The sequence below is a fragment of the Rhineura floridana genome, chromosome 2, assembly GCF_030035675.1.
Source record: "Rhineura floridana isolate rRhiFlo1 chromosome 2, rRhiFlo1.hap2, whole genome shotgun sequence".
NCBI classification, from domain to species: domain Eukaryota; kingdom Metazoa; phylum Chordata; class Lepidosauria; order Squamata; family Rhineuridae; genus Rhineura; species Rhineura floridana.
The window spans coordinates 19,660,959-19,679,284 of NC_084481.1; the positions used below are offsets into that span (position 1 = coordinate 19,660,959).

General features: G+C 42.7%; 2 protein-coding genes across 3 annotated transcripts in view; one reads left to right on the forward strand and one right to left on the reverse strand.

Annotated features, from left to right (window-relative positions):
* The window catches only part of FLACC1 (flagellum associated containing coiled-coil domains 1), a 41,971-nt gene extending 25,502 nt beyond the window's left edge, over positions 1–16,469 (forward strand). For both annotated transcript variants that reach the window (XM_061608006.1, XM_061608007.1), the window contains exons 11-15: positions 100–203; positions 1,484–1,546; positions 10,157–10,246; positions 11,869–11,978; positions 15,783–16,469. In XM_061608006.1, the coding sequence (XP_061463990.1) occupies positions 100–203; positions 1,484–1,546; positions 10,157–10,246; positions 11,869–11,978; positions 15,783–15,861 (446 nt within the window). In that variant the 3' untranslated portion in view covers positions 15,862–16,469. The remainder of the gene's footprint in view (positions 1–99; positions 204–1,483; positions 1,547–10,156; positions 10,247–11,868; positions 11,979–15,782) is intronic.
* A 116-nt stretch (positions 16,470–16,585) lies between these two features.
* Positions 16,586–18,326, reverse strand: part of LOC133376256 (caspase-10-like) — a 36,606-nt gene continuing 34,865 nt past the window's right edge. Inside the window, exon 9 of the mRNA XM_061608005.1 lies at positions 16,586–18,274. Within this exon, the coding sequence (XP_061463989.1) occupies positions 18,118–18,274 (157 nt within the window). The 3' untranslated portion in view covers positions 16,586–18,117. The remainder of the gene's footprint in view (positions 18,275–18,326) is intronic.

The following is an 18,326-nucleotide window of genomic DNA, read 5'->3' on the forward strand; positions in this document are numbered from 1 at the left end:
CCATAGCTGGCAAATGACATAATTGCTAAATAATAAAATGTATAGATTTTGAGGGCACACATGAATAATAACAATCTAAAAATCTTATCCTATCCACAGAGCAATCCTTGACAAGAAAGTTTGAAATGGAGATAGAAGAACAGAAGAAGATTATTCAGAATAACAGTTTTTTAATAGGTAGAGTCTATGAACAAGAGAGAGAGGTAAGTGGAGTTTCAACAAAACAAAACATCTTTTTTAAGCTCTACTGGGCTACTGATTTTGCCCCTTTTAATGCATCCTGTTGGCATGGCCTGGGAGTTAGTGACATATTGTCCCTTAATTAGCTAGGTTGTATTCCCTGCAGTGGCGGTGGGCTTAAATTACTAGTTTGCTCTCATTGTGTTTGTCCTTGGCTTCTTTTATATTTACATACTATTATTTTGTTGTAAAAGAGTTTCTTTAAAAAATAAAATGAAAGGAGGACAATAGTTAAAGCCTGCTCCTGTGGAAGACATACTAATTAAGAGACAATTCGTCATTAATCCCATTACTTAATTAATCACTAATTAAGAGGCTGAACATAAATATGAGCATGCGGCCCTGAACAGGAAGGATTAAATAGGGCAGACCCTGCAAGGAGAAAGCTTTTAATGAATGTTGCAAGAGGCTTTGCTCAATGGAACCTACTTGTGAGTAAATGTTACACAAGGATCTTGGCTGTGGGGAAGGGCAATGCTAGGCAATATAGTGCTATATTAAGTGCTATTTGGAACTGCCATTTTTATTTCTCCAGTGGGCACCAGGACACCACCAAGTGGGTATTGTCTTCCTTACTAGTGCTTGAGGCAGGAAAGAACACAAGCAGACTGTTACCATGGCCCCTTCCACGGAGTGCCAGTTCGTTTTCCTGCCTTGCTTGAGCAGTACACTTTCTATGACACCCAGATTTGAGGAGTTCTTAGTTTTCATTGTGTCATTTTTACTCATTATATGAGCACCAGTTGGGAAGGTTAGATGCACATGGATACATTTGGGCAGTCGTATGAAGATTTAAATGCATTAGTTGAGTGTGGAGAGCCTCAGAAAGAATCCCATATATTAAGCATCAACAAAAATCTTTAGAATGCTCATGTCATTGTAAAAAGTTTGTGAACCCCCCCCCCAAAAAAAACCTTGCTTGCTTAACCCAGTTTACCTCCCAAACAATATTTTTACATTTTTTGCCATGCAGTTACTGTTTGAAACGTTGGGATGCAACTCTACTTGGGTGGGTTTGCATCAGAATAAGGAAGGTAGAGAGAGGACCCTCCAGGCTAGGTACTCTGCCAACAGTTACTGGACTCAAGAGAAGAGCACATTCCTAACATGGAATTATTTCTTCATCTGTAAAAAGGGAGATGCCCTCCAAGACTTCAGTGTGAGCCCAGAAGAGAACTTAGAATTAAATGTTATGTGCAAATTTGTACTTTTCCTTACACACTGTTCCCTTTCTGTTTTCCAGGAGTTCCAAAAGCAGCAACAAGATTCCTTGGATAAAATAGCTGAGTTAAACAAAAAGGTTGAGGCAAGTATGGTTAACACTTTTGACTAGTAGGAACTGAAGCATCTGTAGAAAAGGTAAGTAAGGCATCCTAGAACCAGCATGGTGTAATGGTTACAACATTGTCCATATGGAAAGTCTAGTTTCTCAGATAGGCAGACAGACAGACAAGAATTCTGAAAGAAAAATAGATGAAACTTGTGTTCATGTACTAGTCCATGAATCTGGCTGTGTTCCATCAGGGGATGTTGCTAGGTTTAAAGCACAGAAGGTCGCAAGCTTAACTCTCATGTCTACCCAGCTATCCTTTCTATAATTTGCTTCTTTTTCAACCAAGACCTTGGTCTACCCAACAGAGACTTATGAACTCTGTGACGCCCTTCCCTGGCTCTCCCTGTCAGGTTCCTACCTGCTCGTGGTTACTGCCTGTCACTAGGCACCACCAGGGACTCCACCAGTCCGGACCGCTCTCTCTTATGGTTTCTCTCCCCGCTGTAGCACAGATCTCAACAGATCCCCCTGCTAGGCAACCACCAGTAACGTCCCAATACTAGTATTCCCAGAGACTCTGAATACTGGTATTGTTATTCTCTTCACCGCTGCCACCATTTGTTACAGTTCCCCTTCAGCCTTGGTCATTACCTTATCCTCCCTTCTGGTCTGTGAAACCCCAGCCAAGGATCAGGCCTTTGGTAAACCAAATTAAGTATTTATTACAGATAACAAAGCTAACAAGATTAACAAGATTTCTTCTTAAGGCACATAAGCATATGGTTTTACTCAATACTAATCCAAACTCCACCTCCCTCCTGGCAAACAACTCTCTAAACCCCACCAAGCAACCCACTCAGTTCTCTTCTCCCCCCCAGATTCCACTCTCACTCTTCCTTTTATACGTTCAGCCATTTTAAACACTCAGCCAATCATCTCGCATTCTACTGCCCATTCACTCCCCCTCTTTCACTCCACTTACCATGTATCTTCTAAACAACAACACTTACCATATATACATTAATATAGGAACATCACATTCCCCCCCCCCTTAAACAACAGCAGAGTATTATTCCTGTTCCAGGATTTATACGTCGCGTTAACAAATAAAAGTCTCTATGGGGAAAATGTCTTTCTTTGTTCCTCTGTCTGGTCACGTCACTGCAGTCCCAGCCACTTGCCTGGAAAGTCCATCGGCCAGTACATTGTCCTTGCCTTTGATGAACTGGAAGTCCACCTGATAGTCCTGTAGGGCCCAGGACCACCTCTGCAGCATAGTGTTATGGTTTTTCATAGTCTGCAACCATAACAAGGCCCGATGATCTGTAGTCACTGTGAATCTTCGTCCCCACACGTATGGGCGCAACTTGTTCAGTCCCCACACGACCGCTAGGCACTCCTTCTGGACCAACGAATAGTTTTTCTCCCTCGGCATCAGCTTGCAACTCAGGTATGCCACTGGATGTCTGGTGCCTTCTCTCTCCTGTAGCAAGACGACTCCCAGCGCGAGGTCCGACGCATCTGTAGCCACGATGAATGGTTTCTCATAGTCTGGTGCTATTAATATGGGTCCTTGGCACAAGGCTTGCTTCAGTAGATCAAAAGCCTTCTGACATTCATCCGTCCATACCACACGCTCAGAACACTTCTTTGTTAATTCATGCAAGGGGGTTGCTATTTCCCCAAAATTTCTCACAAACTTCCTATAAAATCCAGCCACACCCAGAAATGCCCTTACTTGTTTTTTGGTTAAGGGGATCGGCCACGCTTGTATTGCCTCCACCTTGCTCCATAAGGGGGTGATTTTCCCACTCCCCACCTTATGTCCTAAATAGATTACTTCCTTTAGTCCAAACTGGCATTTCTTAGCTTTTATTGTGAGGCCTGCTTTTCTTAAGGCCTCCAATACTGTTGTCAGGTGTTGGACATGCTCAGGCACCGACTTGCTAAAAATGGCCACGTCATCGATATAGGCCACTGCAAAATCTGACATGCCTCGCAACACAGTATTGATTATCCTCTGAAATGAACTTGGTGAGTTCCTTAGTCCCATGGGTAAGGTCACAAACTCATATAACCCATCTGGTGTACTGAAGGCAGTTTTGGCTCTGGATTGCTCGTCTAGTTCCATTTGCCAAAATCCTTTACAGAGATCTAGTGTAGAGATAATGGTTGCTGCCCCCAATAACTCTAACACTGCGTCTACCCTAGGCATAGGATACGCATCTGGGACCGTGATTTTATTGATTAGCCGATAATCAATGCAAAACCTTGTCGTTCCATCTTTTTTCGGAACCAGGACAATACTTGAGGCCCAGGGACTGATGGATTCCCTGATCACTCCTAATTCCAGCATCTCTTCCACCTCCTTTTTGATCTCATTCAAAACTTTCCCATTCACACGGTACGGAACAGATCTGATTGGGGCATGATCTCCAGTATCAATGGAATGTATAACTATACTGGTTCGGCCAGGTTTGTTGCTAAAGAGATTCCTATAGGTTTTCAAAACTCTCAGAATCTCCTCTTTTACTTCCTCCTTCACCTCCTCTGATCTACCCCTCCTTTGTCTTTGCTTTCCTGTACCAAATCTGGAAGTTCAGGCCCACTTCCCTCAGGGAATAAGGTAACTTGCAACACCTGTGCATCCCTGGTATGGTAAGGCTTCAACATATTTACATGAACCACTTTGCTTTTGTTTAATTGGTCTGTGGTAATTACATACGTCACTGTGTCAAGCCTTTCTCTGATGGTATATGGTCCTTCCCAGTTAGCCTGTAATTTGTCATGTTTCCTGGGTATGAACGCCATAACCATATCTCCCACATCATACACACGTTCCCTGGCTGTTCTTTCATACCAGTAACGTTGCTTCTCCTGTGCTTGACTCAAATTCTTTTCCACCACCTCCATCATTGATGTTAATTTATTGCGGAATTCCAATACAAAATCTACTACAGATGTTTTGTACTCTCCCAGGGTTCCTTCCCATGAATTTTTTAATAGTTCCAAAGGTCCCCTCACTTTTCTAGTGAACATGAGTTCAAAGAGTGAGAAGCCTGTTGACTCCTGAGGGACTTCTCTGTATGCAAATAAGAAGCATCCCAACCATTCATCCCAGTCTTGTGGGTGATCTTGAACATAGCTTCTGATCACGCCCTTCAAAACGCCATTGAATCTCTCTGTTAACCCATTAGTGGCGGGATGGTAAGTAGTGGTCTTTAGATGTTTTAGACCACAACATTTCCACATACATTGCATCACTTCTCCCATGAATACACTGCCTTGATCCGTCAGCACTTCATGAGGGAAACCCAGCCTCATAAAGATTTTTAATAAAGCCTCTGCCACTACAGGGGCTTCCACGGATCTTAGTGCTTCTGCGTCTGGGTACCTGGTGGCAAAATCCACCACCACCACTAGATATTTCTTGCCATGCCTTGTGGGTTTGGAAAAAGGGCCCACCAAATCTATTCCCACTCTATAAAAGGGTTGTCCAATTATAGGAAGGGGCTTTAAGGGTGCCTTAGTCTTTACTCCACTTTTTCCCACCTTTTGGCATATTCCACAAGATAGACAATGTTGTTTTACATCTTTGGAGATGTTTGGCCAATAATAGTGTGCAGCCAATCTCCTCTTGGTCTTTTTTATTCCCAGATGTCGTGCACATGGGACATCGTGGGCTACCTCTAGCAATCTGGTTCTGTATTTGCTAGGTACTATTAATTGCTTCACTGGTTCACATTCATCCTTTCTCTCAGCAGGCATCCACAGTCTATATAAAATCCCATTCTCACACACAACTTGATTCCTCAGTTTGTCAGTGAAAGGAATCTGTTGGGTCAGAGCTTGTTCCTTTATCTGCTTCAAACTTATATCTTTTTGCAGCTCTTCCCTGAATTGATCTGCCTCATCATTATCAGAGACCACTTGATACAGTTTGTCTCCTTCAGCAGGCCTGCTAGTGGTTGCTATGGTGACCTGAGGCTGGTTAACAGATTCCACCCTGTTTGTTTCAGCCCCCCTTAATATGGCTTCTTTTTCTCTGCCAAGTTGCTGTCTGGTCACTACATAGATCTTTCCTTGGGTGCCCATTACATCCCTTCCCAGTATTACTGGTTCTTGTTGCTGGGCATTAATGCCTACTTTATATCGGCCCTCTCGGCCTCTCCAAGTCATATCCACCAGGGCCACAGGCAAACTTTCTGGTTGACCCCTCACTCCTTGGATAGTCACAGCTTCCTGAGGTAATATTACCTCAGATTTTATTAAATCTGGCCTCAGTAATGTCTGAGCGGCACCAGTATCAAGCAATGCCCAATAATTTGCCCCTTGTACACTCACTTCCTCTCTCAGACTCGAATCAAGGTCTGTTACTTCTGTCCAGTTTATCTGGCAGAACTGAACCTTTTTCGCTGTTTCTAAAGCCTTGGGCTCTGTTTTCACTGTCCTTGTCTGAGCAGGATTACTAATGGGGTTGGCAACCTCACATTGAAAACGTAGGTGCCCCGGTCTACCACATTTGTAGCATAATTTCTCCTCACTTTTAGGGTACACAGATCCACTCTGGGGTGTCCTGTGCCCTTCAGATTTTACTGGAGGACTCACTTGCTGTGGTACCACATCCCTTCTGCCAGCATTATATGGTCTGGGTTTAAAATCTCTTGATGTTTTCCCCACCCAGCCAGTTCTGTTGGAGGCGAAGTGATCCGCCATCTCTGCGGCCTCCTGCACCGATGTAGGGGAACGGTCTTTGACCAGGAGCCTTATTTCTGGTGGTAACTGATGGTATAATTGATCCAATATCATGAGGTTTTTCACCTCCTCCACAGACTGAGCTTTTGCACTTGTCATCCATTTCCCAAATATGTCCATCAGTTTTGCCCCCAGCTCCACAAAAGACCTCCCTGTCTGTATCTGGCAATTTCTGAAAAGCTTTCTAAAATAATCAGGCCCCAGTCTGAATCTTTTAAACACTGCTTCTTTGAATTCAGCATAGGTGACGGGCCTGTCTGAGGGGAAATATTGGTATACCTCAGCCAATTCCCCTTTAATCAGGTTTGATAAATACTGCATGTATTTATCTTCAGGTAGCCCCCACAACTGAGCTGCCTTTTCAAAGGTGCTGAGGTAAATTTGAGGATCTTGACCAGGCTCATAGACAGCAAAGTCCTTTGGAGTAATTTTTATTTTTGCTCCATCTCTGTCCTTTCTTGTTTCATCAGAATGAAACTTCTCTCTTTCCAATTTTAATCTTTCCCCTTGTATCTCCGCATCCACTCTCATTCTCTCAGTTTCCATCCTCAATCTCTCAGTTTCCAACTCCCTCTGCTTGTCTTTTTCCTCAGCCTCCATCCTCAATCTCTCAGCTTCCAACTCTCTCTGTTTGTCTTTTTCCTCAGCCTCCATCCTCAATCTCTCAGCTTCCAACTCTCTCTGTTTTTCCTTCTCTGCACCTTCCATCCTCAATCTCTCAGTTTCCATCTTCAACTTCTCTCTCAAGTACTCTATATAAGCGGGATTGCTTATATATCCTTCTGGGGTCTCTTCCCTGACCGGTTGTTTTTGCTGGGCAGTAGCAAATCCTATAAGTGCTACCCTCAATTCATCTACCCCTTTACCCTCGTGAGGTAAATTGAATGTTATGCACTTCTCCACCAGCTCCTCTCTTTTCATTTTTATGTATTCAGCCATGGTGTTTGAGTTCACTCACTCTTTGCCACACACTCTTTGCCAGTCACTCTCACAAGTAATCTTGTTTTGTTATTTCTGTTTGCCACACAACTATTAGGGATTGTCTAGTATTCGTATCTCACTGCTACAGCCAACACCTGTGACGTAGTCTCCTTTGTCACCACGTGTCTTTGGGACTCTCTTTGGTTCGTATCTGGATTCTCTGTTGTTCGTATCCCACCGCTACTGCCACCACATGTGATGCCCTTCCCTGGCTCTCCCTGTCAGGTTCCTACCTGCTCGTGGTTACTGCCTGTCACTAGGCACCACCAGGGACTCCACCAGTCTGGACCGCTCTCTCTTATGGTTTCTCTCCCCGCTCTAGCACAGATCTCAACAGATCCCCCTGCTAGGCAACCACCAGTAACGTCCCAATACTAGTATTCCCAGAGACTCTGAATACTGGTATTGTTATTCTCTTCACCGCTGCCACCATTTGTTACAGTTCCCCTTCAGCCTTGGTCATTACCTTACCCTCCCTTCTGGTCTGTGAAACCTCAGCCAAGGATCAGGCCTTTGGTAAACCAAATTAAGTATTTATTACAGATAACAAAGCTAACAAGATTAACAAGATTTCTTCTTAAGGCACATAAGCATATGGTTTTACTCAATACTAATCCGAACTCCACCTCCCTCCTGGCAAACAACTCTCTAAACCCCACCAAGCAACCCACTCAGTTCTCTTCTCCCCCCCCAGATTCCACTCTCACTCTTCCTTTTATACGTTCAGCCATTTTAAACACTCAGCCAATCATCTCGCATTCTACTGCCCATTCACTCCCCCTCTTTCACTCCACTTACCATGTATTTTCTAAACAACAACACTTACCATATATACATTAATATAGGAACATCACAAACTCCCTTTAAAAAAAATCCGATAGAGATTTGGTGCAGAAATGGGCACTCTGCTTTAGCTCTCTGCCAATTTTGTTTCCCGACTGTGCCGGAATGGATCTCCTCTTTCTATTAAAGCTTATTAGCTTTATTCATCATTATTAGCAAAAATGGGAAAATCAGCCTCAAAGGCTGTGATAGAAGGCTCGAATATCTGAGATGTTAATTGTCTTCATTGCAGATTATTTGTCAATAACCTTTTTTTAAGATCAGTCTTAAAGGGACATTGTCCATCTGCCTAAGTCTTATATTTTTCACCTGAGACACTCTTCCAGATTCTCCCTACCATCTGCAGTTTGGTGGGTGGCTATCAGAGAGAGGACTTTTGGGGCATGGATATAGGATGCCCTCTGCAAAGATGCTTGTTGGGTGTCAACCTTGATGTCTTTTCAGCACTAGGCAAAGACTTTCCTTTAGTTGCCCAAACATCTGAGCATATTTTATGAACTGGTTCTAGTGCTGCAGCTTCTGCAATTCTCTCTGGTTTTGTTCTTATGTTGTATTTGTTTTGTTTTCACTTGTACACTGCCCTGAGAATACTGTTGCAAAAAGCTGTCTTATAAATTGACTAAGATTACAGTCCTATACATACATACTTGAGAATAAGCCCAACTGAATTTAGTGGAACGTACATATGCGAAGACATGTATAGGATTATGCTGCATGCGAATAAATAATAGGGGTTATATCCAAGGCTGCACAAATGGCATTCCACTCATGCAATGGGATTTCCCTTCCTCACCTCTCCCCATGCCCCTTCTGAATCTGGGTTTCCTTAACCCTCTGGAACAGATTTTGAAGGTGCATGGGGGATGCAAGGGAGAAGAGAGGAGGGGGAGGTTCTGTTGGACAAGCGGAATGGCAGTGTTGGATACAACCCGTAGTATGTATAGTTTTTCAAGAATTAGCCTGCAAATCTATGCTGATTGTAATTCATGGGGCATGTATAGAATCTCCCCAGTTTGTGAAGCCTGTATGTCTCTGTACCAATTGGGAATGTTTGCTTTGGATTATATTAACTCTGGGCGTGACACAGTGTGGGTAGTTAATGGGCTCTGTAAATATGTCCAACCTTAGGGAAACTGCAGGTGGTGGTGGTGGTGATAACCCTTGTGTGCTTCAGTTCAGATGACCCTGATGAAACACAAGCAGTTTTCTTTTAACAGGAATGTGGTGAATTAATGGGCAGCCAGCTCTACCCGTTATGCCAGCACCACAGAGTGTCCTTTTAAGACTGAGAGCCCTGCTCTGAATACTATCCCTTTAAGACAGAGCTAGGAAACATTTTTCAGCCTGAGGGCCGCATTCCCTTCTAGGCACCTTTATTCAGTAGGCTACTTTCTACATATACTCCCACACCACTCTCTGTCCTCTGTCTAGGCATTATCAGAATTCAAGGACACATTCCAGCCAGGCAAAAACCCTCAAGGAGGGTGTGAAGGAAGAGGTGTGGCCAGGAGAGAAGGGGACTGTGGCTGAGAAGGGGTTGTAGTCTGAGGACCATAGAGAGAGAGGCTTAGAGGGCTGTATTTGGGCCCTGGGACTGAGGTTCCCCACTCCTGCTCTAAGAGATTAAATTGTCAGTGGATAATCCTAGTGAAGATGTTTATGAACTTGGGTACTGAAAATGGGGGGGGGGACAAATTTATTGTTTTGTTGTCATTACACTGATTTGAAAAATCTCTAAAATTACATCATTAAAACCCGTCAACAGAAAGGAGCAGGGCTTTTTCAGTGTCTGGGCTTTGTCAAATTAACGCTTCCCAGAGTCCTTCAGTGATCCTTCTAGCCTTTAGACGCCTCTGTATGTAAAATGCAGGTCTTTGGTCAGATGGGGGAGGGGAATGTGCCTTGGCTCTGGAGGTGTCTTAGGAATGGATTTACATTTTAGTTTGTTTTATTGTATTAAGTTATTTTTTTAATTGATGTTGTGAGCTGCTCCGAACAATTGTGGATGTGCTGAATATGAATGCATTAACTTAATTGGTTACAATTTCTTTTATCCAATAACAGACTTTGGAGGCAGAACTGAAGGAGAAGAATGAGACTTTGGATGCTATCGCCTCCTCTCTTCACAACACAGAGATGGAACTGCAGAATGAGGTGAGAATTGGGGAGTAGATGATCCAGCATTTGAGAAATGTCAATAATGCCCAGGTCTCCGAGTGGTGAAGGGGAACAGAGCATGGCATAAATGTAACAATATTTAATGTGTGCTTTCTATGACATGGCTCTTTAAATGTATTATCTGTCTCTGGCATTTCATTAAGACCACCACGTGTCATTCTGCAGAAACTAGGACAGCTCTGTTTAGAGGTGGCAGCACACAAGTTATCGTAAATAAAATAGATTAATCTGCTTTATCTCATTTTCATCCTGCCTTTCCTTGTAAGAAACTTAAGGTAGCATATAAAGTCTTATCTCATTTAGGCTAGGTATGATCCTAAGCTTGTTTACTCAGAAGAAGGTCCCACTGAATTCAATGGGACTTCATTTTTTGTATGTGTGTTTATGGCCAAAACAGAATGACTCTATCCCCATCATTCCTAAACTGTGTGTCAAGAAATGATAAAATGACTTGAGTCTGACAGTTGTATTCAGCTTAGTGCTAAGTGAGAATTTCTCCTCACACAATGGAACATTAACTCTCTTCCTCCTGCCCCATATGCCCCCTAAATCTATTCCGGGGGTTCCCCCAACCCTCTGGAGCAGGTTGGGAGATGGCGCAGGGCACAAGTGAGAGGAGAAGAGAAGGTGAAGTCCCGTTGTACTAGTGCTAATGATTTAGTTACTAGTGCTATAATTTTGCCGAATACCTCCCAGAATCACTTGTGTGCCATAAGAAATTGTTTGAAAGACTGTGAAGCTCCTTCCTTCCAATCCATTTCATCCAAAGGCAGATAATTCTGATGTCAAGAGTGATTGAATATCCAGTCACATTTTGCATAGAGGTGCCCCTAAATTTGCTCACCTTCATAGGAATTCATCTTCTGTGTCTCAATGTGAGTCACCAACCTTTGTGTGCCTTCTGCCATTTTTTTTATAAGTAACTGTGCTTCCAGTTTTAATTTGGGGAAAAAAGTGTGTTTCAGCTAATCAGAAATTTGGGAAATACTGCTCTATCCACTTCACCAAACTGGCTCTGACTTGTGTTGCTGAATTCAACATGGATTGCTTGAACTTTTGCACCATAATTCATAAAATTAAAGGAGATGTTTTTAGATGCTGAGTAATTCACATTGTAATGCTTCTTAAACAAATTTGACTTTTACTGATCGGTCTAAGATATACTAGTTTAACTTTTGTTCTGATAGATTGAAGCAGGCAAATCCCAAAGGACTGATACTGTTGATCTATTTCAGTCTTCTCTAACCTGGCCGCCTCCAGATGTTGTTGGACTACAATTCCCATTATACTTGGCCATTGGCCATGTTGGCAATTGCTGATGGGCGTTGGAGACCCAAGCAACTGGAAGTAGATGATAAGCAACTGAAAATTGTCAATTCCTGGGTCCCACCAAATAATGATGGAGAACCTAACTCTTTTATCTACAGGTAATCATCAACCCCAATTTAAAGGAATGACAGAGAGCTGTGCTGTCAGATACTCTCCCAATTGCCAGTAAGAGGAGGACGATATGAACCTAGATTGACCAATGCCTGGTGTGGATTCATATGATCTCTTCTTTCTGCTTACCCCTCTGTTCCATTTCCTCCTCTTTACAGAAAGCCAACACAGCAGAGATGGAGAAAAGTATCCAGCAACGAATTGCATCAATTGAAGAGAAACATCGAATTAATATCTCTTCTTTGGTAGAAGAAAATGTCATTCTGAGGTAGGGAAAAAAATATCTTCCAAATCCAAATAGTGAGCTAAGTATTTATCTCTTGAGGAGCTTTTCACAAGTTATATAAAGGTTTCCCATAGAATTGTTTGTGAAGCAAACTCTTGATCTATATTGCAAGAGATGTTGGTACATTCCTCAGTAAAATTCTTTGGCTTTATTTGTATTATGTATATTGCTCAGTTGTCACCAGAGCTGGATGGATTCTACACCCCTCTGAATATTCATATTCTGTAACAGACTTGTTCTAAGTATTTGCTGAATTATTTATATTTATTTATCTGTTACCTAATTTATTATGCAAGTAAAGTAATGCTCAAGATTCTACAACAAAGGCTGTTACCATATATGAAGCGAGAAATGCCAGACGTCCAAGCTGGATTTAGCAAGGGAAGAGGCACCAGAGATCATATCTGTCATGGCCCCGTCAGAGGACTCCTCAGATGAGGACGACTCGGGAGTAACAGCAGCAGACCCAGGAGCAGCAGACTCAGAAGGAGACATGGAGGAGCCTCCTGAGAATCCAGCTCCTTCTGCCCCTCAGCTGCAGAGCACCCCAGATACAGCAGAGTCCCTGCAGCCAGACACAGACAGTGAACAGGATACTCCCCCCTCACCTGCAGAACGTAGACAGCAGAAGGTCAGGCAGAAGAGAGGCAGGCCTGTCTCCTTAAGGCCCAAACGCTGAGGACTCACACCTGCTGTCAACCTTGCTCTTTATAAGGCACACCTTGGCTGCAGCTTGTTGCTGACTGCAACGTCAGGCGTGGCTTCGTGTATTCCTAGTTTCCTTGCAACCTCTTTGGACTGACCCCTTGGCACTTGATCCCAGACCTCTACTGACCTCGCTTCTGGACTCCTGACTCGGCAAGTATGCTTCGGACAGGCCGGGGCCTTATCAGATTCCCTCCTCCTAAGACCTGGCAGATTTATGGCCAGACTGCCGGCTAAGGACTTTGCTTCCCTGCCAACCACCCAGGAATTTCCAGCCCCCACCGGCACTGCTGACGCAGTGTAGAGCTGACAATATCGCAAACATATGTTGGATAATGGAACGGAGCAAGGAATTTCAGAAGAAAATCACCCTGTGCTTTATAGACTACAGCAAAGCCTTTGACTGTGTAGATCATGAAAAACTATGGAATGCTTTAAAAGAAATGGGGGTGCCACAGCATCTGATTGTCCTGATGCACAACCTATACTCTGGACAAGAGGCTACTGTAAGGACAGAATATGGAGAAACCGATCGGTTCCCCGTCGGAAAGGGTGTGAGACAGGGGTGTATTTTATCACACTATTTGTTTAATCTGTACTCAGAACATATCATACGGAAAGCAGGATTGGACCAAGATGAAGGAGGTGTGAAAACTGGAGGGAGAAACATCAATAATTTAAGATATGCAGACGATACCATACTCTTAGCAGAAACCAGTAATGATTTGAAATGAATGCTGATGAAAGTTAAAGAGGAAAGCACAAAAGTAGGACTACAGCTGAACGTCAAGAAGACTAAAGTAATGACAACAGAAGATTTATGTAACTTTACAGTTGCCAATGAGGACATTGAACTTGTGAAGGATTATCAATACCTTGGCACAGTTATTAACCAAAATGGACACAATAGTCAAGAAATCAGAAGGCCAAGACTGGGTAGGGTAGCTGTGAGAAAACTAGAAAAGTTCCTCAAATGCAATGATGTATCACTGAACACTAAAGTCAGGATCATTCAGACCATGGTATTCCCAATCTCTATGTATGGATGTGAAAGTTGGACAGTGAAAAAGGTGGATAAGAGAAAAATCAACTCATTTGAAATGTGGTGCTGGAGGAGAGCTTTGCGCATACCATGGACTGAGAAAAAGACAAATAATTGGGTGTTAGAACAAATTAAACTAGAACTGTCACTAGAAGCTAAAATGATGAAACTGAGGTTAGCATACTTTGGACACATCATGAGAAGACAGGATTCACTAGAAAAGACAATAATGCTGGGGAAGACAGCAGGGAGTAGAAAAAGAAGAACGCCAAACAAGAGATTCCATAAAGGAAGCCACAGACCTGAACTTACAAGATCTGAACAGGGCAGTTCCTGACAGATGCTCTTGGAGGTCACTGATTCATAGGGTCGCCATAAGTCGTAATCGACTTGAAGGCACATAACAACAACAATTTCTTATATTTAAAGTTTGCATTTTTAATTAATTTGTTTTAATTTTGAGTTGGTTATACTTATGTAAATGGTCAGTGTTCCGCATGTTTTTCCTATTTACATATCAATGAGGCCTTTGAGTCTGTGTCTTGTCTCAGGCTAACATGTGCTGCTTAATGATTCCCCTTCCTTTTGCTATTCACTGTTCTTCAATTAGTTTGTCAGCAGCACTGCAGCATCACCAGCACCACCACTAGTACCACCTTGTATTTTTACTCACACACACACATTTAGGAGAGAGAGAGAGAGAGAGAGAGAGAGAGAGAGAGAGCGCCCCTGATGAGCTGAGGACAACAATGAAAGTGGAGCGGGGTGGGTCACGGGGATCAGTCTCTCTCATCATCATGTTTCCTGCTCAAGAGGATGGAGATTCAGACTGCTTTGAGCTGCCTTGTATGAAAAACATGAAATTACAGGATGATTTGACAATTAACATTGATGACATTTATAGCCAGAAGCAGGCCAGGCAGCCAATATTTTTTGCATTTTATGGCGATAACGTAATTTTGTTCATAATATATAATGGACAAATGGTGATTATCACACCTACACTGTTACAAATGTAGCAACTTTGAGGAAATTATGAAGATAATTATGTAAAATAGGAGGAAAAATTCAGGAAAAAATCCATGCCAATTATAGTGGCAGCCAACCGCAAGAAATCAATGCCGGTCCAAAAAAATACTGAAGAATTCAGTCAGAATCCGGTACTAAGTCCGATTTAGCAGATATTCTTCATCATCCCTAAATGGAAATGGACTGCCTTCAAGTCGTTTCCGACTTATCGCAACCCTATGAATAGGGTTTTCATGGTAAGCAGTATTCAGAGGGGGTTTACCATTGCCTTCCTCTGAGGCTGAGAGGCAATGACTGGCCCAAGATCACCCAGTGAACTTCATGGCTGTGTGGGGATTCGAATCCTGGTCTCCCAGGTTATAGTCCAACACCTTAACCACTACACCACACCTAATTCTCACTTCTTGGGAGTTAGTTCCCTGAAAATAAATGGAGTTCAGTTCTTTTAAAAAAATTGTGATTAGGATTCAGCTGCAAGTCTAATTGAAATCACAGGATTGTGTCCAATGCTGCTGTTCCACTTGTGCAACTAACTTCCACTTGCACAAATGTAACTTCCCTCTCCTCTCCAGCACCCAATGTACCCTAAAAAATCTGAAGATTGGGGAAATGCTTGGAGCGGATTTGGGGGATGTCTGGGGAAAGGAGAGGAAGTTCTGTTGGGTGAGTGGAACACTGCTTGCATGGCATGGGATACAACCCAAAGTGACTTACCATTAGTCATACTAGATCAGATTCCATGGTTTTTCAATGGAACTTAGTCATGCCTAGCTATTGCTAGATTGTACCTCCTGTGCCTGCTAGGGTTTGAGAGCTAAAGCAGGTGTAGTGAACATGCTGCCCTCCGGATGTTATTGGTCTACAAGTCCCATCAGCATGTGCAATGTTAAGGGATGATGCAAGCTGGGAGTCCACAACGCCTGGAGAGCACCATGTTGGTTTCCCGTCTGTATGAAGTTAGATATACAGATGCAGAAAGAATGTGTAACTACTACTAATCTCCTCCTCAGGCGCAAGCTCATTAGGAAGAATGAAGAGATATTCAATCAACGTGCCCACCTAACTGGCAGCTTTGAGACATTTGACTAGGACGATGAGTAAGAAACCAACAAGTGTTTTGACTATGGCAGGTCAGCATGAACCTGCTTTTCTTCCCAAGATCCTGCATTTAAAGCCAAATCTGCACTCCTAGAATAATTGGAGATTATTTGCCGATATAAGCCATTATGTTGTTCACTCTAACATTAGCTACTGCCGAGTAATCGTGTGTCATATTTCTCTTTTCCTGCCTTTCTGCTCCTGAACATGAGAACAAAATAGGGCTGTCATTCACTTATGTCAATCACCACTTTGTATATATACAGTGAACAGTTCTCTGGCACTGGTGGTGGATGTGTATAGCCTAGGTATATAAAACAAGAGGACCCAGCTTAGCTGAATTTAACATCCAAGCCCTTTTCATTTAAATGTGGGAGAGAGCTAAGCGGAAGTTTTCCTGTCCCATGACAGCAGTGGGGTTTTTAAAAAATGCTGCTGCCTTGTGCATGAGGTGATGTCCAGAGTTATAAACTATCTACATAATAATTAAAGCTGTGTTTGCGTGCTATTACATGCCATGCCAAGGAATTGTGATTTTATAGGTTGAGTTTTTCTGAACTAGCTTTCGGTGTTGCTTAGTTGCAATGGGTGGGCTTGTAGAGAGGGTTGGGGGTGTATGTGTAAAAATGGGAATGGTTTGCTCTCCTGCTATCGCAGCTGTGCAATAGGTATCTGACCAATGTACAGGTAGTTTAGAGAATATAACAGGAAGACATGTATGTCAAAACAATTTAATTTATTCATGTAACACGACTGTACAAATAATGGGTTTTTATTAATTGTGTCTGTAAGACACTCACACAATGAGCCCTTAAAGGTATATTGATTGGGGTTTTCTATTTTTTTGCTGGTAGAGGTAATTCCCTTCTTTTTAGGGATCTGAGGTGAACAGTAGTACTATTTCCTCTTTGCCTATCTTGTCCCAGCATTTACAGTCTCTTCGCTTTCCTTCTTGAGGTCTTCTCAATCAGACAGCCTAGATTAGCATTTTGTCACTTGTCATCTTGATTTTCTTTTCACACTGTGTCCCTCATTCTGCTGATTGTAATGCTCAGACTTTATTTCCAAACCCTATAGAACAGGACAGATGTTCTCTAACCTATTTCCTAGAGGACCTGCATATGAGCTCTTTTCCTATTTACTGTCTTTCCACAACTTGTTATTGTGAGACCTTTTAATTCTTTGTCTGGCACAAGCCACCGGTAGCCCCATTTGCCTTCTAAAAATCCACCAACCCAAGCTTTTAATCTTGTACAGACATGCAAGGGTTGGGAAGGAGAGGACTTCTAAAGGGCAAGAGTGCGCTAGCCTCATCTTCCCTATTTACTTCCATATTCTGTGAAAACCATGCTAAGTTACAACTTGCTAAAATAATTGCCTGCAGTTGGTATGAATATATACGTTGGACTCCAGCCTGCATGGCCAATGCACAAGGATCAAGGGAAGTTGTAGTTGTAGTCCAATAACAAATCATAACATCCCCAACCTTGAACGTTATTAAATGGATAGTGGCACTGTGCTAGATAGAAATCAACAGATGACACTTTTCTTGCCATGATGATGGCTGTGAGAAAAGAAGCATCTTTGATACACTACACGTGTACATAAATCATTGTTAAAAGGGATCTGGCCCCCAAGGTAGTTCTCTCAAAGTAAAAGCTGATGATACTTCTGTTGTGGCAATTCTAGAATCAGATCAGGATCCATTCAGTCCAGTATTAAGCAGTTACCTCTGGAAGTTCCAAGCAGCACATGAAAGCAATCTTCTTGCTGTACTGGTTCACAGTACCTAGTATGATTGGCTCTGCCAACAGAGGCTCTGTTTAGATGATATAACAGGTGGGGCTTGAAGCATAATGGCAGATACAGTAGGCTACAAGTAAATTACTGGGAGGAAAAAAATATCTCAAAATGCTGAGTGGTTGTTTGGGCTGGGGTGCTTGTATTTATATGTTGAGGCTACCATTTGCAGAAATGACTAGATAGGAGTATGTCAATATGGTACATGGACAGCTGAAGTACAAATCCACACTCCCATTGGTGGAAGGCAGAGAGAAGATGAGATGGCTTCTCTCTCACCATCCAGACACAAATTCTAAGTGGAATTCTCTGGTATGCTCAAAGCATGGGGAAGATTATTTGAAAGCCAAGACGGAGATAGCTTTACTTTTTCTACAACCAAAACCACTAGTCAAGTGGTCTTCAATGATCCACAATGATTGATGGCCAACAAAAATTCTACAGCTACTATAACAGTGGAAAAGGATCACTGGGCACAGGAAATATCAGTTTCTTCCTGAGGGTGTAAGCTGGCTGTGGCATCTGCTTCTTTAACCCATGAGAGTCTGAACGGTTGCTCACGTCTGCATTGACTGCTGTAAGAATGGACAAGACATCTTCACCTCTGCAAAGAGAATTAAAGCACAAATAGATTAGAATGCAATACTTCTTCCACT